Source organism: Grampus griseus (assembly GCF_964374135.1).
Source record: "Grampus griseus genome assembly, chromosome: 8".
NCBI classification, from domain to species: domain Eukaryota; kingdom Metazoa; phylum Chordata; class Mammalia; order Artiodactyla; family Delphinidae; genus Grampus; species Grampus griseus.
Genome location: NC_139002.1, coordinates 64,445,421 through 64,472,851, shown reverse-complemented (window position 1 = coordinate 64,472,851; position 27,431 = coordinate 64,445,421). Strand labels below are relative to the sequence as shown.

The following is a 27,431-nucleotide window of genomic DNA, read 5'->3' as shown; positions in this document are numbered from 1 at the left end:
CAGTAGTTGTGGCGCATGGGCCCAGTTGCTACACGGCATGTGGGATCTTCCCAGACCAGGGCTCAAACTCGTGTCCCCTGCATTGGCAGGCAGATTCTTAACCACTGCACCACCAGGGAAGCCCTACTGATCTTTTAAATTTTTGCAAATCTGTTAAGTAAAAATAATAGTCATTTTAACTTGTTTTTCTTTGATTATTAGTAAGACTGAGCATGCCTTCATATGTCTGTGGCGATTTAGATTTCTTCTTCTGAGAATATCCTTATGCTTTGCCTATTTTTCCATTGAATTTTTTTGGTTTTCCAATATCATTTTTAAAAAATAAAATTTAAAGTCCCAAGTTATATCAAAGAACATAGTCACTTCTGACCAAACATTTTCTTTCTTATAGTCATTTTTATACAGTAAAGTCTCATTAATTTGACATTTAAGGACTTTGGGGACAGCCTGCTCTGCAGGTGACCTTTGTACCATCTGTGATCAATTTTAGCAATATGGCAAAAAAGAAAAATAGCTATTATATTCTCCAAGGAACAAATTCCTTAAGCTCACAGTAATTCATAAAGTCCTTCATATATAGAAGAAGAAAGAAAAGAAAAAATTAATGATGAAATGGATTTCGATTTTTCTTTCATAGCTGTTTATCCTTTCATAAAGGATACATTATTTAAGGAATATACTTGCTGAAGTATAAATTTTTTTTTTTTTTGCGGTACGCGGCCTCTCCTGCTGCGGAGCACAGGCTCCAGATGCACAGGCTCAGCGGCCATGGCTCACGGGCCCAGCTGCTCCGCGACATGTGGGATCCTCCTGGACCAGGGCACGAACCCGTGTCCCCCGCATCGGCAGGTGGACTCTCAACCACTGCGCCACCAGGGAAGCCCTAAAGTATAAATTTTTGTATTTGATTATTTTGAAAACTTGTTGAAATTTTAAAAAGACACAATCCAGGCAACTGGCAAACTGGGAAGTATCCTAGTGCCTGGGTTCTTGAGAGACTAGAAAAGTTTAATTCAACTTTTAATAGTAGTAGTGTTCCTCTGCAGTAGTTGAAAAAACTTAATTAAAACAGAATTTATTGAGATCCCACTCTGTGCCACTCTATGAACTTAGGTTGAATCAGTGAGAACATAATGGGTGAGAAGCCTGCTTTTATGAAGTTCACATTCTAATGGAAGGAGATGGACAATAAAAAAGTAAAGAGAAAGATAATTTCAGAAATTATAATTGTTATTGAAGATAATAAAACAGAAAGGGTCAGAGGGGAGGAGAGATTACTAGTCCCGACAGGGTGTTCAAGGGAGACCGTCAGAGCAGGTGACGTTTGAGCTAAGACCTAATTGAGAAGGAGGAGCTGGCCATGCAAAACTCTGATAGAGGCAGGGGGTGCTCTGATGGAGGGGATAGCAGCAAGTGCAAAGGGCCTGAGGCAGGAAGGAGCCAGGCATTTTCTTCTTAAGTTTTCAAAATTGAGAAATTATTTGGAACTGAACAGGCAGCAAATTTCTTTTCTGTTTTAAATCAAGGAAAATATAAAGTGTATATTAGCAATATAGACCAATATTAGACCAATATTTAGCACATGGACTTGGTAGGAAATGCTTTTAATTTAAAAAACATAATTTAATAAAATGTTGACATGTATTGAGCACTTAATGTGTTCAGCCCTGTGCTAAGTACTTTACATGTCTCATCTCATTTAGTCTCATCACAAGTCATTCTGCATCATGCCCTTTTTACAGATAAGGAAACTAAGGCATAAGAAGGTAAGCAGTTTTCCCAATGTCATGCAGCAAGTCAGTGGCAGAGCCAGGATTCGCATTCAGATCTGACTCAAGAGCCTATGTTCCTGACCATCTCAAATTGAATGCTCTCACGTCTCCCACATATAGGCTGTGCCCTGTGATTATCTTACTCATGCCGCACTCGTATGGAGTGCCCTGCGTGGGCCAGCTCTGTGGTGGGTGCTGAGGAGGTCTGAATAAATATGACAGCATCCCTCAAGTCGTAACCCTCCCAGGGAAGCGTCAGAGAAGCCTTCCCCAAAGAGAGAAAGCCTAAGTGAGTTTTGAAGGATGCCCAGATGAAGCATAAATGGGGAGGAGCATTCAGGCAGAGGAACAGCCTTAGGTAGTGAGGTTGAGCAAGATGTGCACAGGGCATTATTGGCATTTCAGTATTACTAACCCTGGAGTGGAAGGTAGGATGCAGTGAGCAGCTAGGCTAGTGGGCAAAACATGGCCAAGTCATGAGAGACCTTGAATATGTTGCTAAGGAGCCTTGACTTTATCTCTAGGTGACAGGTGTCATTAGAGGCTTGAATCAGGGAGCATAAAGTCATATTTACATTCTAGAAAGATCTCTCTAACTGAATTGGGGGTCAGGACTGGAGGCAGAAAAACCGATCTGGGAGCTTCTGAATGCTTTGCATAAGAGATATTGAGAACATGAAGGCACTAGATGGAGTAGAATAGAAGCAGTGGATTAGAGAAATATTTAGGAGGAAACGTGAGCAGCATTTGGTGATAAATTGGGTTGGGGACTGAGACGAGGAAAGAGTTGGGGTGAGCTCAGAGGTTTCTGACTTGGCCTCTGATCCTGCACTTGCTTCCCATATGTCCCTCATCTCACCCAGCCCTGTTTCATATGCAGGAGACACTGAGAAAAAGCCTGTGGGTTGGTTGAATGGCTAGATGAATGTGATCACTGGGGAAGAAATAATCAGAAAAGATTTATAGGAAAAGCAGAAAAAAATGGGCTCTTGAGAGGGCATGAGAAAGAACGAAAACTCAGATACAGAAAAGGGGACTAAAGGCTGAGTTTGAGAAGTGTAGGGAGGCAAGTCAAGGAGGTTTTTGAGCCAGGGAGTGAAGCAGTCAGAGAAGCACTTTAGGAAGGTGAATCTTTTTTTTTTTTTTAATTTTTAAAAAATTTTATTTGTTTTTTTTTTTGCTGCGTTGGGTCTTCATTGCTTCGCGCAGGCTTTCTCTAGCTGCGGCGAGAGGGGGCTACTCTTTGTTGCGGTGTGCGGGCTTCTCATTGCGGTGGCTTCTCTTGTTGCGGAGCACGGGCTCTAGGCGCATGGGCTTCAGTAGTTGTGGCATGCAGGCTCTAGAGCGCAGGCTTAGTAGTTGTGGCGCACGGGCTTAGTTGCTCCGCGGCATGTGGGATCCTCCCTGGCCAGGGCTTGAACCCATGTCCCCTGCATTGGCAGGCAGATTCGTAACCACTGCGCCACCAGAAGCCCCTAGGAAGGTGAATCTGATGGCAGCATGTAATAACAGAGCTGAGGCCGAGAGGAACACAGGCAAGGGAAATCACTGGAAGGTTATTGGAGTAATCTAGATACGAGATGGCGAGGAGCAAAGGACACTAGTGCCATGGGGATGAAGCATAGGGGATGGACAAAAGGGACACAACTGTAGGATGCTGCAGCAGGGAGGAGAGACGTCTGGGATAACTGTGGTTTGGAGCATTGGTGACTGGGAATATAGAGGTGCTGTTTAGAAAGAGAGTAAAGCCAGAGGGGTAGGAAGGCTTGGGAAGGGAAGAGAGAAGCATTCCCCTTGAGAAAGTTGAATTTGAGTTGCAACAAGACTCCCAGGCAGAAATGTCCATGGGCAGGTGGGAGTCTAGGAAAACGACTGCACCTCTCCATGTGCGGACTGACCCTCCTATCCTGCGTCTGTCCATACATGCTCTGACTCGCCTGCTGCTGAAATGGATGAACAGCCCACGCTCCTTCCTAAGGGAACTCCTGCACTGGGGCTCTGGAGCCCATTCCCTCTCATCATCTCAAAAACGATACTCCTGCTGTTGTCCCCACCGACCCCCATCTCAGAATTCTCCTTCTCTACTGGATCATTTCAAACAGCACGCAAACCTACCTCCTGTCTTAAAACCCACACAAATCCTCCTTTGACTTCCTGCTTCTCTCCAGATCCTGCCTCCTTTCTTTGACCCCCTTGTAAAGCAAAACTCCTTGAGGGACTTGTCCAAATTTGCTGTCTTTACTACCTCACTGACCATTTTCTCCTCCACTCTAGCCAATCTGGTTTTCATTCCCAACCTCTCCACTGAAACTGCTTTTCCCAAGATTTCTAGCAACTTCCACGTTACCAAATCCAGTTTCCAGCTGTCCCTCAGACTCTGCTGATCACTCCTTCCTCCTGGAAACCCTTGTCATGGGTTTCACACACCACACACCTCCGGTTCTTCTTCTGCTTCACCAGCTGCTCCCTTTTCATTTTCCATACTGGTTCTCCCCTAATTTCTTATCTCTAAACATCAGGGATCCCAGGGCTCAGTCCTCCATGCCCCTCGCCTATCTTCACACTCTCCTCGGTGACCTCATCCAGCGCCATAGCTTTAAATACCACCACATGCTAGTGACTCCCAAACTGCCCTCTCCAGCTCTAACCTCTATCTGAATCATGGACTTCTCTGTTCTAGAGGTGCTGAACATTTTTGATCACACATATACACACACACAGTGAAATACTTTTGAATTTGTGAATGTTTACTTATTTTAAAATTATATACTCTTACTATTGGCTAATATATTGTGTCCAAATAACAAGTAGAAGAATGAGATACAGTTTACATAAACAAAATTTCAAATAGCTGGCTAGTCTCTGAGGGACCATATTGACAACTTGGTAAGGTTCATTGTGAACAGTAGTGGTTGTAAATCATTTTTCAAATAGTCTTTTTGTTCATTACTAGTGTTTTGGCTTAACTCTTGTCAGATCTGATTAAATTGTCACTGTTTCTATCCCGTGATGTGGTTTGACAAGAGCTAGTACCAGGAGAACAAGCTGTGTCAGCGCTGCACTTCCCTGTGGTTCACCTGCACTTGCATCACTGGTTCTGCATCATGGGCCCAGGATTTCTACAGGAATTGTTTAAAGCTGCTTTCTACTTTGTGATGGTTCAGTTGGTTGAAACTAGATCATTTTAATCAGGAAATCTATTCAATGAGGCACAACTGAAATTCTTCTCGAGACACTGAAAAGAAGTGAGTCAGTCAGTACCTCCCCACCCACAGGTCTCTTTCTTGGGGACCTTGTGTCTTCACACGTGTCTCTGACTTGTGGAGATGTGGACTGACTAAGGGACTAATTTTTTTTTTGGCTGCATCGGGTCTTAGTTGAGGCACACGGGATCTTTTGTTGCTGCGCGCAGGCTCTTCGTTGCGGCGCGTGGGTTTCTCTCTGGTGTGGCGTGTGGGCTCAGTAGCACCGCAGCATGTGGAATCTTAGTTCCCCCACCAGGGATTGAACCCTCATCCCCTGCATTGGAAAGCGGATTCTCAACCACTGGACCACCAGGGTAGTTCCTAATCTTTTTTTCTTTTAAACAGAAGAACTTTAAAAAAATGATTTTTCTTTCAGTTTCATTGAGATATAATGGACATACAGTACTGTATAAGTTTAAGATGTACAACATAATGATTTGACTTACATGTATCATGAGATGATGACCACAGTAAGTTTAGTGAACCTCCATCATCTCGTATAGATACAACATTGAAGAAATAGAAAAAAAATGTTTCTCCTTGTGATGAGAACTCTTAGGATTTACTCTTTTAACAATTTTCATATGTAACATACAGCAGTGTCAATTATATTTATCATGTTATACATTACATCCCTAGTACTTATTTATCTTATACCTGGACGTTTGTATTTTTTGACCGCCTTTATCCAATCTCCCTTTCTCCCACCCCCAAGCCCTGTGCAGCTCTGGTAACCACAAATCTGATCTCTTTTTCTGTGAGTTTGTTTGTTTGTTTGTTTTTGAAATATAATTGATATACAACACTACGTTAGTTCCTGGTATGTGACACAGTGATTTGATATTTCTGTACATTTCAAAATGATCACCATGGTAAATCTGGTTTAATTGCTAAACCAATGAACCTTTCTTTACGTCTTATTTTTTAGATAAAAATTAATACACATAGATGTGAAAATGCTTTGCTCACACTCTGGATCATTTTGTAAATGTAAATGGTACCCCTGAGGTGTAGCGTTCTACCTTGGAGACCACAGGTATAACCAGTGCCTTCTCAACACCAACACTTGCGTGGCCAAAAAATATCTTAAACTTGACATGTCTAAACAAAACATTTTATTCTCCTCTCTCCCTCCAAAATAAAACCCACTTCTCCCTCATCTCCTTCATCCCTCATCTCCGTAACTGGCATCCCTGTTTGCCCAGTTGCTCAAGTTGAAAGCCTCAGTCTTTTTGGCCTCTCTTTGCTCTGTCATGCTCCTTACTGAATCCATTAGCAAATCCTGTCAGATCTGCCTTTACATTATATCCTGAGCCTAACTAGTTTTCTCTTCCTCTGTTATTACCACTCTGTTCCAAACCACCACCATCTCCTGCCAGTCTATTGCTATGGGCTCTGAATTGTTCTCCTTAGCCTTGCCTGTCTTCAGGCTGTTCTCCACACGGTAGCTAGAAGATCTTCTAGAAACATAAGTCAGATCATTTCACTGCCCCATTTGAAACCTCCAACACACTTTGAGTAAGGTCTAATTTCCTTACCATGACCTTCAAGAACCTCCGTAAGCTGGCCCTTGCTTGCTTTTAGAGTCCATATCCTATCACCCAGCCCCTTTCACTATGTTCCTGCTACATTGGCTCTTTTGCCGTTAGGCAATACCATCACAAGGCTGTTTCTCTCATTTCACTCTGCCGTCTGCTCAGAGAGGCCTTTCCTGGCTACTCTTCGAAAATAGCATTCATGCAAACTCCATCCCCACCACTCTTTGCCTTACCCTCTCTGCCTGTTTTACTTTTCTTCATTGCACTTACCTCTAGTTAGCATTCTACTATGTATTTATTTGTTTGCTCATTTATTGTTCATACCCTCCACTAGAATGAGAGCCCCGTTAGGGCAGGGCCCTGTCTGTCTCCTCTGCTGTATCTCCAGCCCCCAGAACAGTACTCTGCACATAATCAGTGCTAAGTATTTAACTGAATAAATGAGTAGATGAATCTTCACAGGAACAACAGATGAAATCCCAAGGATAGTTGCCGCCAACACTAAGAGAAAAGAGGGCCAAGGGCAAATCTTTGGGGAAATATTTAAACTGAGGGCAAAAGAGGCACTCTAGAGGAAGTGAAATCTCAGTCCCATTAACTAGGCATGAAGAAAACAGCACGCGCTGGGGAAACTCAGCAAGGAAGGTGTCAAGTCCGGCTCATCTCTCTGCCCCAACTCTAGGAATGTTTTCAAATAGCAAACTGAGCACACACCAAAAACCTGGACAGACGTGACAAATCAACCTCTCAGCCCAAGGGAGTGCTCTCTCCTGTTATCCTGAAACACTCATTTAAAAGGAGTTCAAACCAGGATCCTGAGGCCACAGCACCGCCACGAGCGCCATTGCCTCTGAGCCGTGACAAAGCAGCAGCTCCAGGAGACCCTGGGAATCCACGTGGGCTGCCTGTGGCTCTCCTTCAGAAGGCAAGGCGTGATTCTTAAGAAAACAGTCAGATGCTGGAGAGTGACCCCTTTTATTAGGTTCACCATCTTAGCCACAGAGAGACCATAGTGTTTGTCCATAGCCTGAAATACTCAAAGGCCGTGGTATTGAAAAGAGGGCCAGCCTTCAGGTCTCTTTGTCACCATTAATCCTGGTCCCCACTGGTCTCTCCCTTTTGCATCAGAAAGGCTTTCTTTTTTTGAAGGGGAGAGAAAACAGCTGTGCGGGATTTGAGAATGGGATTTTAATGGTCACTGAAGACACACAAAAGCTTTGCTGTGATCGCAAAGTGTTCTGGGGGCAATTGACTCCTTTGTCTGGGGCAGCAAAACAAGCTGGCTGCTCAAGGAGAAAAGAGAAGCAACTGGAACTGGCATTGAGGTCTCTTTAGGTCAGATCTTTAGCAGATTTGCAAAGAGCTGTTTTCAGGAGTCTCTTCATGACATTTCAGAATAGCTTTTTAGTGTTTAGCCCATTTTTACCTTGTGAAAGGAACAAATTAATCTGGAAGGTGCTTGCCATGGATTATTTCTGTACGTCTTTCTCTCTGGAAGGAAGATGGAAACTGTGAGTGACAAGATGAGCTTGTTTATGTGGAGCAGGCCTTTCACTGTGAGAAAAAAGAACTGGTGCCCTCTTTTCTGCAGGGCAGCCCAAGGGGCATTTCTCAGTCCTTTGCTCACTTGAGAAATTGCAACAGATGTGGGATATCTTGAGGCTTCACAAAACGTAACCTTGAAAAGGCTTTGCGGGGTTTCAATAGTTCTAAGAAGGAGTGGACAACCAGAGCAGCGGGAGTCCGTCCAGTTACTCTTCGCAGAGAGAACCAGGTCCATTCTTGTCCACCTATATGAAGGGGATCGTTTTCTGCCAGAGGAACAGTGATAAAACAGACCAGACTGATCCGACTCTAAGTTATGATTCATGGGGCTGTTGGAATCTTTGCCATCGTATGGGCACTGTCCCTTTAGGTGAATGAGTGTTATGAAAACAGCCGTTCCCAAAATGGACATGGCTTGGGCTAGAGGAGCTCCTAACAGCCCTGGTTTTATTTGCTTGCTGCCAGTCTTCATGACAGCTGGCTTGTTAGAGCCATGAAGGGGTTAGGCTCTCATTTACTGGCCTGCTATAGGCGCTGGGATAGTCAGGTGGAACACAGGATAAAAAGCCATGAATTCCTACTATATAATTCAGCCCAGCTTTTCATAGGAGGTGAGCTGAAACCAGAGTAATTATGGAAACCATTATCCTGTAGGGCTGCATTTAGAGACTAAGTCTGGAATTACAGGCTCTGTCTGCCAGAGCTCTGTGCATCATACCCATGATAATGTCGTTTGCCAAGAGTTTGGTTCACTTTTAATTTTTTAAAAAATGTCATTAAATGAATTAAAAATGATATGTGAATATTGTAAAAGAAAATCCAAACAATATAAAAAAGTATTAAGATTTAGACTTTAGAGTAGACTTTGACTGATATCATTTAATTGTAAAAATAATATTTGAAATGTGGCATGTTTCATCTTACTATGATTTTTTTAAAAAGCCTCAGTTTTCTTTAAATTATGGGGTAAATAATGAAAAGACATTTTTATTACTGGTAATAGAGAACTTTGCCATGTTTAACCCTAAAAGTACATATGCAAATTGCATTTGTAGGGTAGGATGAAAACCAGTATTCCCCCTTACACACATTCAAGAGCTATAATAGCTAATTTTATCATGTGATATTTTGTTTTCTATTTCTTAGCAGCTTAGGTATAAAAGAAAATGTGTTTTATTCCAGTCAGACTCCCCTAATGCCCCATAGAGAATCCTTGGCAAAGTCTGGAATTGTGATTCAGTCGGCACTTTTATTCAATGACCTTTTTCCTCTTTAAACTCAAAGCTCTTGATCTCATTGTAGGGGTATTTCACAGATTAGCTGTGGGACCTTGGCCAAATTATTTAATGTCCCTAAGTCTCTGTTTCTGTGAAATGGAGCTAATCATAGCGCCCAGCTCCTTTGGGTGTTTCCAGAACTAAATGAGATAAAGTGTGTAAAGCTCGTGGCACAGTATCTAGTAGATGGTACGTACTCAACAAACGTCAGCCATCAGAAAGCCTGCTTTGGTGGTTATGATGATGTTCTTTAAATATTATACTAGGGAACGCACTTCAGTATATTTATATTCATATCCTAAAATAAGATATGAGCCCATGTTTAACCGAGAACACCAAAATATAATCAAAAGCATAGTTTATTAATTTCCTTGTAGTTTATTCTTTCAGGAGACATTTACTAGGCTTTGCTCTTTGTCATGTATCAATTTTATTACAAATATGAAGCATGCTGTTTTGCAGAGGTCACATCTGTAAGACCCTTGAGATCACCCTCCCCACAGCCAACAGAGAGTGGGCTTTTTAAAACACAGCTTCTGGTCGTATTCTTCCCCTTTCAATGGTTCCTTTACCTGCAGGATAAAATCCAAAGGCCTGGCATTCAAGGACTTTTTCAGTCTATCCCCAACCTTCCTTTCTTCCCTGTCCTCCCATGTCAGGCGTGAATCTTTACAACCTGCCGCTCGTCCTATCTGGGGAGCTCCTACTCATCCTTCAAGGCCTGACACAAATGTGGCCTCCTCTAGGAAGCCTTCCAGGATGCCACCAGCCAGAATTAATAACCCCCTCCTCTCTATTCTTCTAGCACCAGTCCTGTGTTCAGTGAATGATTTTCACTTTTATACTCCTCCTGTGAAGTAGGGAATGTCATCAGTGCTTGTGTTCAAAAATAATTAGGACCACTGTGATCCCTGCCCCCGAGGAGCTCATGGTCTAGGGAGAGAGGACCTGTAAATGCCTCTAACAGTGGGTGACAGAGACCATGGCAGAGAGGTGTACACAGGGAACCCAGAGGTGGCACACCCTCTGTATTCAGGGGGGTTGTATGGGGGAGTGTGGGGTCAGTGCCATCTGTTTACCTTCATCTCTAGCACTCACATCATCCTTCCTTGGCCTCTGTGCCCTCACTGACAAGATCATTTCCCGCTTTGGCTAGTCAGTTGCAGGGCTGGAACATACTACGATGGAGTACAAGAACGCTGCATTTTATGTCCAAATGGAACCTTCCAAAATGAGGAGGGGCAAATCACATGTGAACCATGCCCAAGACCAGAAAATCCTGGGGCCCTGGAGACTCCAGAAGCTTGGAATGCATCTGAATGTGGAGGTGAGAATGCCCTCTGTCCCTTCTTACTCCTCCAATCTCCTGTATTGTTTAGCAGAAGGCATAAGTGCATTTCAGTGCAGACAATGCGTACTGCACCATGGAATTCCTACCATCAGGGACTGTATTGGGCTCATCATTGGCTCTCCAGTACCTAGCTCAATGCCTGACACATGCTGAACAAATGAATGAAGATCTGATAGAATACACTGACAGGAAAAAAATGTGTAAATGTTGCAATTGCATGTTTAATCACTGTAAATAAATATCCCCTGAGACCTGAGTGATCTCCCAGTGTGTAGGGACTAACTGAAAGTGTCCAAAAATGGAGGAAGTAGCACTGATTCTTTTTCTAGCTTTGGTCTCAAAGTCAGAGCTTATTAATTTTTTTAAAAAAAGTATCCATCTGGTTATTTTGTTAAAACTCTGTGAAGAGTTTGTGCGTGTGTGTTGCATTTTTAGTTTTTATTTGTTTTCTAATTGAAGTATAGTTGATTTATAATGTTGTGTTAATTATTGCTGTACAGCTCAGTTATACATGTATATACATTCTTTTTTAAAATATTCTTTTCTGTTACAGTTTATCACAGGATATTGAATATAGTTCCCTGTGCTGTACAGTAGGACCTTGTCGTTTATCCATTCCATATATACTAGCCTACATCTGCTAACCCCGCACTCCCGCTCCACCCCTCCCCCGACCCCCTCCCCCTTGGCAACCACCAGTCTGTTCTCTATGTCCGTGATTCTTTTGAAGAGTTTTTAATTGTCTCTTATAAAATGTTAACCCTGGAGCCATGCTTACTTAGGTTCTGTGGGCTTCTTTCCTATTTACTTTACTAGTAAATGTCTTTATTAAACAGGAGAAGGGCCAGCTGTACTGACACTCTGTGGGCTCAAAGGGAAGGTGTGATTTGGTGTGGCGATTTGTAGGTGATGTCCACGGCAGAGTGCGCCGGAGCTCTGGCAGCCCTGCCTCTCCTTCTAGTGATTCCCAGAGCCAGATTTAGTTCCCACCTAAATGACTTCAAACTCAAGTGCAGGACCTTTTCTGGTTTACAAATCAGATCCTCAGACTGACGGTGTGACTCCTAGCATACTTCGGCCTGTTATGAAATCCTGGGACTAACGGCAAGGTTGATAAGGAGGTACTTTGGGGCATCTGTTCACACTTGTGTGTGACCTTAATAAGATATATTTATAGTACATCAGAATATTAGTAATAATAATAATAATTGCTAACGCTTATTGCATACTTGCCTATACCAGGCATCATGCAGGCATTCATGAATAATTCCATGAGTTGTTCATATGGTTATTGTATCACTACAAAAACTTTATGGGGTTAAAGAGACTCATTCAAGGTCACACAGCTAAAGAGTGGAGGATTTGGAATCAACAGCCAGGTCTGACAGACGCCAGACTCCTCCCTCAGGTGTGTTTGTTAAATGCCATTATATCTGTACCTTATGGGTAGAAAGAAAACCATGAAAATTAATAGAGGAGAGATGATTAGGAATATAAGAGACGGCAGATTTTTATAGCATCTTGCCAATGCCAGGCCAATTCCTAAGGAATGTGTGCTTTTAGCAATCCTTTTGTTTATGGCTGTGATACTTGTCATAAACTTAAAAAATATAATAAAGTACAGTGTTTAAAGTCAATAAACGCCTCTGGGTCCCTCTGTCAATGTGGATTGGATCGGTTGCATTTAGTACACTAATTGAGGGAGGCCAGGACACGCCTTAGCATAAGGAGATGTAACTTAGTAAATATAATTGGTAAAAAGGGGAGACTCTTCCGTGACCAGAAGAGTCTTTATATCACTAGGATGTAATCAGCTGGGTGAGGGTGTACTTCTGGGTCGAATTATCACATGGACTGCAGGCAGAGAACCCTCTCTCTAGGGGCTCCTGCACTGCAGCAGCTGCCTGGGCCCTGGGTAGTCCTAAGCCTGCAGCCTACCCATGCCTGCTCCGTAATCCAGAAGGGTCCACACTTGTCTCCATCTTTGCGCTGTGCTGTGTAGCCCTGTGTGTAAACATCAGCACCCACATGCTACCTCGTCAGTGTCCGCAGCAGGGCTGGACAAAGTTTCTCTCACTGAGGTGGGAGCTGAGGTCCGCATGGGGTGACAGGCCTGACCACATCTCTCTGATCTCATCTGCAGAGAGATGGGAAAGGCTCTGCCCAGGGGCCTTGCTCACCTAAGGTCATTGATCCCCCCAGGTCTGTGCCAACCTGGTGAATATTCCGCGGATGGCTTTGCACCCTGCCAGCTCTGTGCCCTGGGCACATTCCAGCCTGAAGCTGGCCGTACTTCCTGCTTTCCCTGTGGAGGAGGCCTCCTCACCAAACACCTGGGAGCCACTTCCTTCCAGGACTGTGAAACCAGAGGTGAGGACTTGGCAGCTTGCCTCTTCCCGGAATTGAATTTCCCCTTTTGAGAACCGTGGTAAAGCCCCAGTCAAGCTCGGCCGAGGTGCCCTGTGTGGGCCCCAGTGGCAGGGAGGACAGGTCCCCACGGCCATTCGTCCCTGCTGGATGTGCAGGGAGCACAGGAACTCCCTAGATATGGTCCTCCCCTTCGAACGGGGCTGACTGCAAGACAGCCGGGGAGATGGGCAGGTTTAGTCCACAGGCTCCCTCTGCTCCTTGCTTCCAGGCCTCCTCTAGCTTCTCACCCTTCCCTAGAGTTCCCCACTCCAGAACAGGCCCTACGCCTTCTCCAGAGCCTCACCCCGCTGCCTTCTGCAGGAGCCCAGCCCCAAGCCCAGGGTCAGCTCTGCGCCCCTCCAGGCTCCCAGGCCCGCTGTGCATGAAGACAGAGCTGTGAGCATTCACGCCCGACGACATCATGGACAATGAACTCAGAAGATACACCCATACCTCGTTCCCTTTGTGTTTTTCTCAGTGTCATGAGTCACAAGTCGCACCCAAGCTGGCTATTTAGGGAATTAAATGTTGATTAGCCCCAGAGTAGTAGGAAAGCAGTACTTATTTGGGCATAGACATTTCTGTCCCAAACTGCAAAAGCTTTAGTGTTACATCTGATGAAAATAAGTCTTTTTTTTTTTCTTTTCGTTCTCTCCACCTTCCCCCACCCCTACAGTTCAATGTTCACCTGGACATTTCTACAACACCACCACTCACCGATGTATTCGCTGCCCAGCAGGAACATACCAGCCAGAATTTGGAAAGAATAATTGTGTTTCCTGCCCAGGAAATACCACGACTGACTTTGATGGCTCCACAAACATAACCCAGTGTAAAAGTAGGTCTCTCTCTAAGGCTTTTCACAGTCCTTGATTAAGAGGGCAAGCACCTGGGTCCACCTAGGGGGTGCGAGTTGGCAGGAGTCCCTGGTTCATTCAGGACCGCGGAGCCGTTGTTAGCCCTCCTCAGGGCTCTGCAGCTCAGTGCTGGACCTGCAGGCACTCACCTGTATTGGTGCAGGCTACTTCTCCAGGCACATTCACAGGCTGTACTTGCTGTAATTTGCTCCCAAGGGTAAAATGTCAGTTCAGCCCTGTTCAACAAGCACTGTTTGAGGACCTGTTATGTGCCAGGCAATGCAAGCAGAATCAGTACCTGGCCCTGCAGCAGCACAGGCTGCGGGACTGCAGAGGAAAGAGCTACTCCCTCTGTCTGGAGAGACGAGGAAAGGTTTTGATGGGGAGAGTTGGGGGAGAGTGGGAGAAAGAACTTCACGCCCAAGAGAGCAGCTGGGAGGAAGCACAGACTCAGAAAGGTGAAAGGCTTTATGGGAAGAGACCCCTGGACCTGATCATGGAATGTGCTGCAGGGAGTCTGAAGCAGACCAAGAAAGGAAGCCTTGTTGACTGAAAAAAAAAAAAAAGCACAACCTAAAAGTTGAGAGTTATGTTTTATTCGGCTCACAAAACTGAGAACTTAAGCCCGGGACACAGCCTCTCTGATAGCTCTGAGGGACTGCTCCAAAGAGGAAGGGGAGGAACCAGGATATATATGAGTTTTTGCAACAAAGACCAGGTAGTCGGAACATCAAGATTACTGTTAATTAAACAAGACCCAATATCTCAAGGTAAGGAAGTTAGCGCTTTTCTGTGTAAGGGAAGATACAAGAGTCTGGGCTCACTGAAATCGTTCCTTTGATCTGCACCTCAGCTATCTGGGGCCAGCATCCTGTGCTTTCTCATCCTGAGTCTCCTCAGGGTGCATCATTTGGGGTGGCTGCAGTGTGATGGCTTGATGGTCGCAACATCCTTTGTTTACTGACATGGCAGGCAACGTTTTTTCTTTTTTTAAATTTTACTTATTTTTATTTATTTATTATTTTTGGCTGTGTTACGTCTTCGTTGCTGTGCGCGGGCTTTCTCTAGTTGAGGTGAGTGGGGGCTACTCTTCGTTGCAGTGTGTGGGCTTCTCATTGTGGTGGCTTCTCTTGTTGCGGAGCACGGGCTCTAGAGCACGGGGGCTTCAGTAGGTGCAGCGCATGGGCTCAGTAGTTGTGGCTTGTGGGCTCTAGAGCGCAGGCTCAGTAGTTGTGGCGCACGGGCTTAGTTGCTCTGCGGCATGTGGGATCTTCCTGGACCAGGGCTCGAAGCCGTGTCCCCTGCATTGGCAGGTGGATTCTTAACCACTGCGCCACCAGGGAAGCCCAGCGTTTTTTCATTGACAGTCTTGACTGCCAGACTAGGGAGCTTAGTTTGTATTCTGTAGGAATGGGGAGGTAAATCATTCAAGGACTTGCTATTTGGACTTGGTTTGTTTGCTTCTTTGTTTTTAACTATTGTGTAAAATTCTCTAGTAAAGGCCAGCTGACAACCTCAGCTGGTTCAGCAATGTAGGGGAGCAAGAGGCCTCCCCAAACTGGAAGAGTAGGGGATTGAAGGGGGCAGTGAATCACTTGAATTTATGACTGGAAGCTTATCTGGTTTTCTCTCTATCCCAACGAAGCCCTTTTAACAACATCCTCACAAGTAGCTGTCTAGTCTCTTTTTCGTTAAATTAAAAAATTTTTTTAACATCTTTATTGGAGTAAAATTGCTTTGCAATGGTGTGTTAGTGTCTGCTTTATAACAAAGTGAGTCAGCTATACATATACATATATCCCCATATCTCCTCCCTCTTGCGCCTCCCTCCCACCCTCTCTATCCCACCCCTCTAGGTGGTCACAAAGCACCGAGCTGATCTCCCTGTGTTATGAGGCTGCTTCCCACCAGCTATCTATTTTACATTTGGTAGTATATATAAGTCCATGCGACGCTCTCACTTCGTCCCAGCTTACCCTTCCCCCTCCCCGTGCCTTAACAAGAAGCTTACTGCCGCTCATAATATCCTAGTCTGTTGGTGGATTACACTTGGGAAGTTCACAGTGTAAGAAGATTCTTTTCCCCGTCAAGATGAAATGTTTCCTTGCCTTCCCACCTCTGGTCCTTGGAGCTGCATGGCACAGTTCCTCAGGTAGCCGGTCAGGCTCGGAGACAGTTTTCTTGACTCCATGACTCTCTCCTCTCCCTCTTCTCTTCCAGGAACAAAAGGCTGTTTTTTTGGTTTTTTTGTGTTTTTTTCCTACTGGGAATAATAAATCCCAGTTACAACTAGAGAGGCCAAAGGTTATCCTTCAACATCTTCTCTTGAACAGGTTCACCTGACAGTTTTAAACATTAAGCTCCTTTAGGGCAAGAATATTTGTTGGATGAATGGAGATTCAGTGAGTGAAGTATGGCTGAGGTGGTGTGTGTGTGTGTGTGTGTGTGTGTGTGTGTGTGTGTGTACGCACAAGTGTATGCTCCTTGCCTTTGGTGCCAGAGGTGAGTATCCAGCATGACCTATACTGACTGATAGCTGAATGGAATTCTCTTCCCCACTTAAAAATAAAACATGGTCTTGACCAGAGAGGAAAGTGAAAGAGTATGGCTGTCATGTCTTCATCAAAGATCTCTAGGAAAGGGTCAAATATCCTTTGCTGAGCAGTAAGCTCTATTCTCCCTATTTTGACAGACCTACAAGTTCTGTGCCATGCATTCTCCTGGCACTTGGACTTTGTAAACAAAACAGTAAAAACTAAAGTTATCCTTTTGTTTCACAAACACCTGTCCCTGACCTTGAATGCCTTCAAGTTAATGAGAAAATGATGCCCTGGGAACCCAGAGGGGTGGGCTCTGTGTGGGAAGTTAATGTAGTCGGGCTCCCAGTGGGGGCTGTGGGCACTACAGGGCAGACTCATTCCTGCGATGATGTCATTTCCGGGGGCAATAGGGTTCTCCTCAGCCAAGCGGGGGCTGGCCATGACATCATTGTTATTATTATTTTTTGACCATGACATTATGACAGCTGTGCTGTGCCTTGGTAACTCACGGCATTTCCTCTTCCAGACAGAAGATGTGGAGGGGAGCTAGGTGATTTCACTGGATACATCGAATCCCCAAACTACCCAGGCAATTACCCTGCCAACACAGAATGTACCTGGACCATCAACCCACCCCCCAAGCGCCGCATCTTGATTGTGGTCCCTGAGATCTTCCTGCCCATAGAGGATGACTGTGGAGACTACCTGGTGATGCGGAAAACTGGTGCGTCTCACCTGTCTGCTCCTCTCCCCTTCTGAGGCCAGCTGGAAAGCCTGATGGCACGCTGCCTGGCTTTATTATTTAAAACATTTTTTATGGAAGTATAGTTCATTTACAATATCATGTAAGTTTCAGGTGTACAGCACAGCGATTCAGTCATATATATGTGTGTGTGTATATATATGTATATATATTCTTTTTCAGATTTTTTTCTCTTATAGGTTATTACATAGTATTGAGTATAGTTCCCTGTGCTAAACAGTAGGTCCTTGTTGGTTATGCCTGGCTTTAAATGGGAGAAGCAGGCCTAGAATGCCACCTCTTATTTGAACAGAGATGGGACATGAGTTTCTAGAGTTTGCCAAGAAAACAAAATTTAGACAAAAACCACAGGTTGAGGCCTCCTGTTGAACCCTAGAGGAAGCGATCCTGCGGGTCAGTCTTCCCTCTGTGCTCATTGGGAACCCTCTTCCACAAGGACACAGAGTGTCAGTGAAGCTCATGCAGGGCTGGCTTCAGGACCCCAGACACTTGCCTCACCCTGGGAAGCAACTCATGGCTTAGGGACTGACCAAGACAAAGGGCGTGGTCCAGCCAGGAGGGACCCGCCTCCCATCCTGATGCATGACCCAGTGTCCATAAAAGGATACCGTCACCAACGCAGCTTAGAGGCAGTGTCATGAGGGGGCTCTGCCTGGATCTGAATCCCAGCTCCACCTCTTACTAGTTCTATGATCTTGGGAATACGTTCGGGAACTTTCTGTGCCTCAGAGTGCTCATCTGTTAAAATGGGGATAATAATAGTTGCTACCTCATAGGGTTATCATGAGGAATAAATGCATTTTTATTTGTAAAGCACTTAGAATAATAATGACACATACTACTTAAGTATTCGCCATTCTTATTAGTGGTTACAATGTCTGGAGTCAGGTGTGGGTTTGAATCCTGATCTTTCCACATACTGGCTGTGTGATCCTGGGCAAGTAATTAATTTCTCCGTAAATGAGATAACCACTGCACCAACTTCCTCTGGGTTTGGGGGGTGGGGGCTAAGTGAGATAAAAGTCTATAAAGTGCAGAGCACACTGCCTGGTCTAAGGAACCATGCAGTGAATGGCGGAGATTATTACCAGGTTGCAGCAGGTTGGCCCTGCAATGTGAGAGCCCTGACCTCAGCTCCTGCAGTGAGTGCTGCACCCTGGGCTGCTGCCGTTTGCCAGCCATGGGCCTTGCAGTTAGCCTTCCCTGGGGCCCACAGTCACGACTGTGGCCCTTACGAGGACTCAGCTGGTCCTGAAGAGCCCTTGTACATAACTTGTTTTGTGGTGTGAGGATTTGAAAAGATGAGTGTTTATTATCTGCAGGCTCAGTGATGAGTCTTGAACCCCGTCCCCTCCAACTTCCCTTGGCAGCTTCGTCCAATTCTGTGACAACGTATGAAACCTGCCAGACCTACGAACGCCCCATCGCCTTCACCTCTAGATCCAAGAAGCTGTGGATTCAGTTTAAGTCCAATGAAGGGAACAGCGCCAGAGGGTTCCAGGTCCCATATGTGACGTACGATGGTAAGCACTGTGAAGCTCAGGCTGCAGCACGCATAAGAAGGTTCTCTGCTCTGAACAGAATCAACTCCTGGGCCAGCTGGTAGACTGCTGACAAGCACGCATGCTCAGAAAGGCAGGCAGGATACGGAGAAAGGACATCGCTGACTCACAGGTGCCAAGGTTTAAACAGGCATTTGGGGATACTGACTACAAGGATGAACAGATGTTTTAGAAAGTAAATGAACGCGAGCATAGTTTTGTGGGTCAGAACATGGGTGATGGCATCAGCCAGGTTGGGTTTAATCTCTTCTGCAACGTTGTGGATGTTACTTACCATCTCTAGGCTTCATTTTCTCAGTGTGTAAATAAGGATAATCGTAGACTTAATGTGAGAGTTCAGTAGGATAATCCATAAAGGACTGGGTGCCGTGTGTGGCACATAGTAAATACTCAATAAATATTAACCTACTACAATTGCAGCTTTTTTTATATAGAATCCCAGGGAATGAGGAAAAAGACCTGAGTTCTGGTCTTGTCTCTGCCACTAACTTGCTGTGTAACTTTGGGCAAGTTAGATGACTTCCCTGGTTTCATTTTCTTCTTGTTAAACGAAGGGGTGGCCTGTGTGAGTCCTGGGGCCCTACCAAGCTCTGAGACTTCGGTGACAAACATTGACTAGGAACACAAAATGAACTGGACCTTGTCCTGGAAGACCTCATAACCTAGCAGGGAAGAGTTATCTGTTCATCGTGAACTTATTCATTCATCCATGCCACAAATATTTAATGAGCATCTAGTATGCCAGGTATTGGGTGAGGTGCTGGAGACAACACGGTTAGTGACAGAGATACAAAAAAGAATATGGTGTCATAGATGCTACAACGGGGCATGTACAAGGCTCTGTGTGAGACAGAAAAAGGGGCAGCCATTCATTTTGCATGGGTTTTTGGAAAGAATAGAGCAAAGTCTCAAGAGATTTGGGTCTTGAAAGAATATGTAAGTTTTCTTATAAATGGGAGGAAGAACACTCAGGAAAAGGGAATGACATAGGTCAAAGGATGGAGTACCTGGCATGTTGGGGACTAATGATTTTGCCAGTTGGTAGGGTGCATGGGGCTCAGCAGTGAGAGATGAGATTAGAAGCAGGTGGGGTTAGGCTATGAAGAGTCTCGAGTGCCAAGCTCAGAAGGGTGGACCTAATCTTAAAGGGAGCCACTGAAGGTTTTTAGGCAGACAGGTGTGAAAAGTAGGTGTTTTGGAAAGACGATATTCTATGGAGTTCCTAAAAACACCTCACATAGTTTATTTCTAACATGTGACAAACTCTAGAATCATCATCCTGGTGCCTGAAACCATGTCAAACACTAAGACAAGGGCCCTTAGTCTCAGACTCCTAGGTGGACACACATGGCTCCCAGGTGGCTCTGCTGGGATTCAGAGCATCTTATCTCCCCAAAGGCAGCCAGCCAACAACCTCCCCCATCTAGGATCAGGAAGGAGCCAAAAAGCCACAGAGACTCCAGAACAAATGTCACCAAAGTTCACACATTTCAGTCAGGCTGTTCTCAACTCTGTGACACATGAAAACGTCTTGATTTTTTTCTTTAATTCAAACAAAGGGTTGTAGCTTGAACCAGGGGAAATGACATATAACCCTGGTTAGGCCCACAAGAGTGTGTCTGAAATGTATGGACACCAAGGGGAGAAGAGAGGGTGCAGGTGGGATGAACTGGGAGATTGGAATTGACATATATACACTAATATGTATAACATAGATAACTAATGAGAACCTGCTGTATAGCACAGGGAACTCCACTTCGCTGTACAGTAGAAACTAACACAACATTGTTAAACAGCAATACCCCAATTTAAAAAAATATTGTGTCTGTCACAGCAGAAAATAGTTGAAAACTGCTGTTTTGGCCGTGCAGAAGCCTTTTAGCTCTTCACCAGAGCCTATTTAATTTTTTCTTTCAACCTATATTTCAGACAGTTTTGATATCTGGTTCCAAGCCCAGAAGAACAGCAGTCACATTGAGAAGGGGCAGCTGAGGCTGCTACAGACTAGCCCACTGGCCTGGAGAGCAGGGAGCACCGTAGCTGCGGCTAACATGTGCTGAGCTTATGAGGACCAGGCATATGCCAAGTGCCCTTGACACGGCACGTTCCTCACAGCCACCCATGCAGTGGACACGACTCTCCTGATGTTACAGATGAGGCCACTCTGGCTTAGAGATTTAAGTAACTGCCTGAGAGCACAGCAGGACAAAGTTGCAGGGGTCTTTGGGACTCTTGAGTTCTTACCTACAACACTGGAGTGCTTTTCTCATGACAGTTGGAGCAAGTGAGGAGACACAATAGTTCTTTTTTTTTAATAAATTTAGTTAGTTAGTTAGTTTTGGCTACACTGGGTCTTCGTTGCTGCATGCGGGCTTTTCTCTAGTTGCGGTGAGCTGGGGCTACTCTTCGTTGTGGTGAGCAGGCTTCTCGTTGCGGTGGCTTCTCTTGTTGCGGAGCACGGGCTCTAGGCGCACGGGCTTCAGTAGCTGTGGCATGCGGGCTCAGTAGTTGTGGCTCGCGGGCTCTAGAGTGCTGGCTCAGCAGTTGTGGCACACAGGCTTAGTTGCTCCACAGCATGTGGGATCGTCCCGGACCAGGGCTTGAACTCATGTCTCCTGCATTGGCAGGTGGATTCTTAACCACTGTGCCCGACACTGGGAAGCCCAACACTGTAGTTCTTAAAAGCAGAGGAAAGATTTTTTAAAAAGACGGTGGTTTGGAAACATTTGGGATAGCGGCAAACAGCTCTCTAGAACAGTGACAAGCGTTCCTAATGGTGAACTCCTCATCAAAAGGAGCTAATTCTCTGAGGTAGAGACTCTGCAGTAGAGGAATTCAAGATTAAAAAAAAAGAAAACGTACCCTCATTCATATTTTATAGATTTTGTATTCACGAAAATGAAAGGATAAGAAGAAAGAGACCACATGAAGAGAGGACCAGCGATATTGTACATGTATTAAATTAGTAATTATGAGTATTATCCTATGAATTTCCATTTCCCATCACTTGAGCAGGAGAGACTTTTTCTCCCACACAGTTCCAGTGATGTTCTTATGATTTGTTTGGATTTGTTGCACATAATATGCATACAAAGAGACATTCTTCTCTGCCTGGAATTGAAAAAAGATTGTGTTTTGCATATGCTTGATTTGAATTATGACTGTAGGAAATAGGCTAGACTTTGAATGCATCAAGGAAGGTGAGGACTAAGAGTTGAGCAGCATGAAGGTCACTGGTGACCCCAACAAGCAGTTTTGGAGGAGTGCTGGGGGCCAGAGTCGACTGGAATGGGTGTGAGAGAGAAAGAAAGGAATCGAATTGGAGATAGTGAGTGCTGACAATTCTTTCAAGGAGTTTTGCTACAAAGGGGAGCGGAGACGTGGGATGGAAGCTGGAGGGAGAAATGAGGTCTAGAGAGGGTTTTTTTAAAAAACATTGGAGACACAACAGCATGTTTGCATGCTGGTGTGAAAGACCAGCAGAGAGAAAATTTCATCACGTAGGAAAGGAAGGGCAGAATTAGTGGAACAACGTCCTTGATTTGGTGAGAGAACATGGTAAGCAAAGTGGAGGGATGGGTCTTGGCTGGATATACAGAGGTTCATCTGAGGGAGGAACAGGAGAGATGGATGCAGATGCTGGTGGGTGAGAGGAGGTAGCGGGTGAGTCTGTGGAAGTTCTCTCTGATTGCCTTCTTAGTATCAGAGAGGTCATTGTTCTGATGGCAGCTACAGAAGGGGCATTTCTCAGAACCTTATTTGAAAAATGAAAGAGTCAGCCTGGAAAGAACTAAAGCATACAAATGCAAAATATGTCCTTTATTCAAACAGAGGACTACCAGGAACTCATTGAAGACATAGTTCGAGATGGCAGGCTCTACGCATCAGAGAACCATCAGGAAATACTGAAGGTGAGTATGCACCCGAGGTGGCCACGGCAGTCACCCCCAGGGCTCGCCAGGCGCCACCGAGGAAGGGTTTCCTCTTGCTACCTTTCAGACGCTGAGCCTGCTCTGGGCTGAGGTCAGTTTTATATCTTCACCAGACTTAGGTTTTTTTTAAAAAAAACTCAAGGGGCCATTTTTAGTGTTGTCAAATAAAGTAGTATTTTTTAGTTTGGAAATGTGTGGAGGAGCAGAGGGAAACTTGTTTATCAGAAAATCCGAGCCAGCGGCAACTCATGTTTCCATGTTCATTCTCCAGATAGTTGAGGATTCTTGGCTCCTTGCTCATCCTTCCAGCCTGAAGTCCACCAAATTTTAGATACTTATAAGTATAAATAAACACTGGCCATATCACTAACGCTACAAATATTCCCCAAATTCCAAAGTTACCACGTGGTTTAGAAAAACAGTTTTTTACACATTAAATGTTTAAAATAAAAGTAATATGTGCTCTTTATAGATACTTAGGAAACAAAAATTGGGACTAAAAAAGATAAAAATCAGAGGAGACAATTTTCACAAAGCGTTTTTCAGCTGATCAACCTACCGCCTAACAGTGGGACATTATAGTTCCATTGGCAAAATGTCATAATGTTAAAATATTTTGGCCCAGTAACAAAATTCTGTTCTTTTCAGGATAAGAAACTGATCAAGGCTCTGTTTGACGTTCTGGCCCACCCCCAGAACTATTTCAAGTACACAGCCCAGGAGTCCCGGGAAATGTTTCCAAGATCCTTCATCCGATTGCTCCGTTCCAAAGTGTCCAGGTTTCTGAGACCTTACAAATGAGCCTGCCCACGTGCCACTCAGCACAGCATTGGGCTGTGGGCTGGTGGAACACAGCGATCTGCTTCTGCAGCCAGCATAGCCAGATAACGCTGCCTCTAGTAGCAGTGCCTGGTTAGAGTTCAATTTTTATAGATAATACAGATATTTTGGTAAATTGAACTTGGTTTTTCTTTCCCAGCATTGTGGATGTGGACTGAGAACGGCTTTGAGTCTTACTCGCTTCTCATTGCTGTGGGCACATGTCTTGGATATGTCAAGGGCTGGCTGAGCGGGACTTCAGTCAGCTCAGGTGAGATGCACGTGTCCTTCTTGGTCCTCACTCCTCCTTGAGGGGGCTGCCTTGTCTGAGACTTCAGCTTCTTCCAGCATAGTCCTCCCTAAGGGAGCCCTCTGCATTCAGGTGTCGGCTCCAACCAGGCAGAGCAGGAAAGGGGGGAGGGAGGGAGGGAGAGTCCTCCAGGCATCATCTACCCACCCGGGACCTGGGAGGACTCGGTGACTCCACAGCCTTCTCCAGCCTGTGTGACCTAAGTTTGATCCCAGAAGCTTGAGTCCTAAGCAGTGATCACTAGAAATTACTTACAGCAGAAAGAATTAGAAATAAAAAGGTAGAAACTAAGCACTTCCACAGACATCGTAATGTAGACCTATCGATGGCCTTCCCTGTTGCCAGTTTCCACCTCAGAGCAAATGCACAGTGCTTGTCTTACACCTTCAGCTGTGCCCTCAGGGCAGCACTCTTCTGGGTGCTGCAGTAGAGCCTGGAGAGTTCAGATAGGATGTGATCTCCTCGATGGATGAGAATCCATCCATCATGAAAAGGAGATTTCACACACCCCGAGTCAATACCGCCAAGGGTTCTCCTTCCTCCGTGGGCTTCCCAGCACAGGGCGTGTGAGGTCCAGGTGCGACGTGGTACAGACCAGCCTGTCATGTTTGCCTTCCTTCCTCTCGCCAAGTTCAGAGCCTGACTGGGGTCCAGGGGCACGGGCTGCACGGCTCAGGGTGGTCTCAGGCCCTTAATGGTCACCCACTGCCGGAAGCACACAAATCCCGGCCTCTTAGTACCGCAGAATCATCTCATTTTCTCTTGGCACAGTGGGACCTCACAGTCACTTTCTCCCACAGGAATTTGATTTTTCAATATTATTGAATTTTTAAAAATTGAAATCTATAGGCAAAAATCTCATTACAGTGAATAAAAAAGACTTCTATCAAACAAGCTGCCATTTCCCTAATGAATGGGCTGACTACACACAACCATAGTGTTTTATTTCAGTAGCAAACTAACTCTGCACACAATCAATTCTCTACACCAAAGTACCAAAAGAAAAAAAAGATTAACAAACATTTTTGAAGAAAACAAAGATTATTTCATTTATTGTTGAATTCTCTTTTCACCTCAATGTTTTGTTTTTTAACCTATTAATAACATTGAGTTTTTAAAAGCCCAATCAAACTTCAAAAAATTTATTTGGATGGTCCTAAATACCCATTTCTAAGTCTCTCTTCAAAAATTTGAGCATCTTCGTTTTAAAAAATAATCATTAATACAAGTACTTGGAATTGGTGATGCCGGAACTTGGCTTACATTTCTGAGTCTGACCCTAAGATGAAAATTCAAATATAATACAATGTGAGTTAATGACCTGACCGATGGCAGCAGAACTGCGCCACCCCGTCCAAGCATGTTAGTAACTTTGTCCTTAGGACTGTCTGATTCTGTATTGCTGGTTTCACAAGAAGGCTAGGGATGGCAGTACACTGGGGGTTGGAAGGAGGCTGCATAAACCTGGTCTCTGTGAAGCATCCTTCAGGAGCTGGGCCATGCATGAGCCACTGAAGCCCTCCTGAAGCTTCCTCTCTATACCCATCAACCACTCTGAGAGACTCTGTGGTCCTGTTGGAAGACTGGATGGCAGGGGCTACTGTTGCTACCTGTTAAATCAGTAAATAGTTATCAAACATCTGCTCTTTGCCAGGCACTGTTCTAGGTCCTAGGGATGCACAGTGACAGGACAGACAAGGTCTTGTCATTTTAGAGTTTACATTTTAGAGGGAGGAGACAATGAACAAATCAACACGGAAAGTATCAACTAGTAGTAAGTGCTATGTTGAAAATTAAAATAGGTTAATATAACAGATGATGGTGTGGCTTCTTTAGGTTTGGGAATTGCGGAGGTTTCTCTAGGTAAACGGTATTTCAACTGAAAAATAAATGGCAAGAAGGAACCAGCCTTGGACAAATCGGGGGAAGAACATTCCAGATAGAGGAAAGCCAGGTGCAAAGGCTATCAGGCAGCAACAAGCGTGTGTGTGGATCATAGACTAGTGAGAAGGCAAGTGGTATGAGATGAGGCCAGGGAACTGGACAGGGGTCAGAGCACACTGGGCTTTGGAATTCAGAATGAGGGTTGTGGGTTTAATTCTAAATATGTCGTGCAGCTTTTGGAGGGGGTTTAAACAGAAGAGTGAGGTGACCTGATTTCTGTTTTTAAAAGATAGCTCTGGTTACTGTATGAAGAATAGGTTTTAGAAAGCAGGCACGGAGGCAGAGAACAGTTAACAAACTACTGCAACCAACCAAGCAGCCATCCAGTGAGAGATGAGGTTGTCTGGGTAAGGCGGGAGTAGTGGAGAGGAGAGAACAGAAGGATTCTGGACATGTTTTGGGAGAGAGTCACCAGAACTTGCTGGTGATTGGGTGGAAGGGGAAGGGAAGGACAGCAACTGAAGGTGACCCCTAGTTGTCTGAATAACTGGTAGATGGAGAAGACTGCAGGAGGAGCAGGTTTGGGACATGTGACAATCTAAAAACCTGTCTACAAATTCTTTGATGCTCCTTCCATGCAAAGTTGGGGGCCTTTTGCCCCTCCCCTTGAACCTGGGATCTGTGACTGATTAACCAATCTTATATGGCAGAAGTAACATTTTACTAGTTCCTGGGCCCAGGACTTAAGATACTGGCAATTTCCACTTCGTCTCCTTGGGAAACTCACTGGGACTTCTGTCACCATGCCTTGAGGAAGCCATAGCAGCTCGTGAAGAGAAACCAAGCCCTCCCCACCTCCCCACCTCCCCACAACCCAGCTGACTCCCAGGTGACAGCTAGCAAAACTTGCCAGCTAACCTTAGAAATGGATTCTCCAGCTGATGCTTCACTGAGCAGTCCCCGTTGAGCCGTACCAAAATGACAGACTTGTGAGCAAAATCAATGATTATTGTTGTTTTAGTCATTAGGCTTTGGGTGCTTTCTTATGCAATGATAAGACACTGGAAAAGAAGAGAAGATCAAGAGTTTAATTTTGGCCATTCTAAGTATGACATGACTATTAGTATCCAAATAAAGATTTCAAATAGGCAACTGGTTCTATGAAGTCCCAGGAGCTGGAATATTAATTTTAATGTCACAGAATAAAGAATGAGACGGGTTGAGGTCACCTGGGAAAAGTAGGTAGATAAAAGAAGACCAGTCAACTCTGAACTCTGGGGGAGCTGTTGATAAAGTAAACAGGAAGAGGTCAGAGCTGAGCTTTGCCTTCCTTCCGCGAGAACAAGTTTTGTGGTAGAACTCTGAGTGGGAGAGGAATCTGTACATGTCCTTCCCTCCAGCTGTGGATATTGTTCTTGAGCCATTTACTGAAGTGCTGCTTTTATGGCTTCAGCCACGTTTCCCTTGAGCTTCCAATGCTAATAAAAGAGTGCTTGCCTTTTCACACTAACGGATGATTATCTTCACTTTGGAAGATTGCTTCCTCTGAATCATTCTCTGAGCTGTTGAGTGTGTCATCTGTAGGCACTCACTGGATTTAGGTTTGCAGGTGATTTTATAATTGTCA

At 44.9% G+C, this 27,431-nt stretch overlaps 1 protein-coding gene across 7 annotated transcripts in view; it reads left to right on the top strand.

Moving 5' to 3' along the window:
• The window catches only part of SCUBE2 (signal peptide, CUB domain and EGF like domain containing 2), a 67,724-nt gene extending 40,426 nt beyond the window's left edge, over window positions 1-27,298 (top strand). For 6 of the 7 annotated variants that reach the window (XM_082660439.1, XM_082660442.1, XM_082660441.1 and 3 more), the window contains 7 exons: window positions 10,534-10,704; window positions 12,931-13,098; window positions 13,814-13,975; window positions 17,061-17,258; window positions 18,668-18,820; window positions 22,691-22,770; window positions 23,440-27,298. In XM_082660439.1, the coding sequence (XP_082516565.1) occupies window positions 10,534-10,704; window positions 12,931-13,098; window positions 13,814-13,975; window positions 17,061-17,258; window positions 18,668-18,820; window positions 22,691-22,770; window positions 23,440-23,592 (1,085 nt within the window). In that variant the 3' untranslated portion in view covers window positions 23,593-27,298. Of the gene's footprint in view, window positions 1-10,533; window positions 10,705-12,930; window positions 13,099-13,813; window positions 13,976-17,060; window positions 17,259-18,667; window positions 18,821-22,690; window positions 22,771-23,439 lie in introns of those variants that run through there. The other variant, XM_082660445.1, reaches the window with a different exon arrangement.
• Window positions 27,299-27,431: the final 133 nt, after the last annotated feature.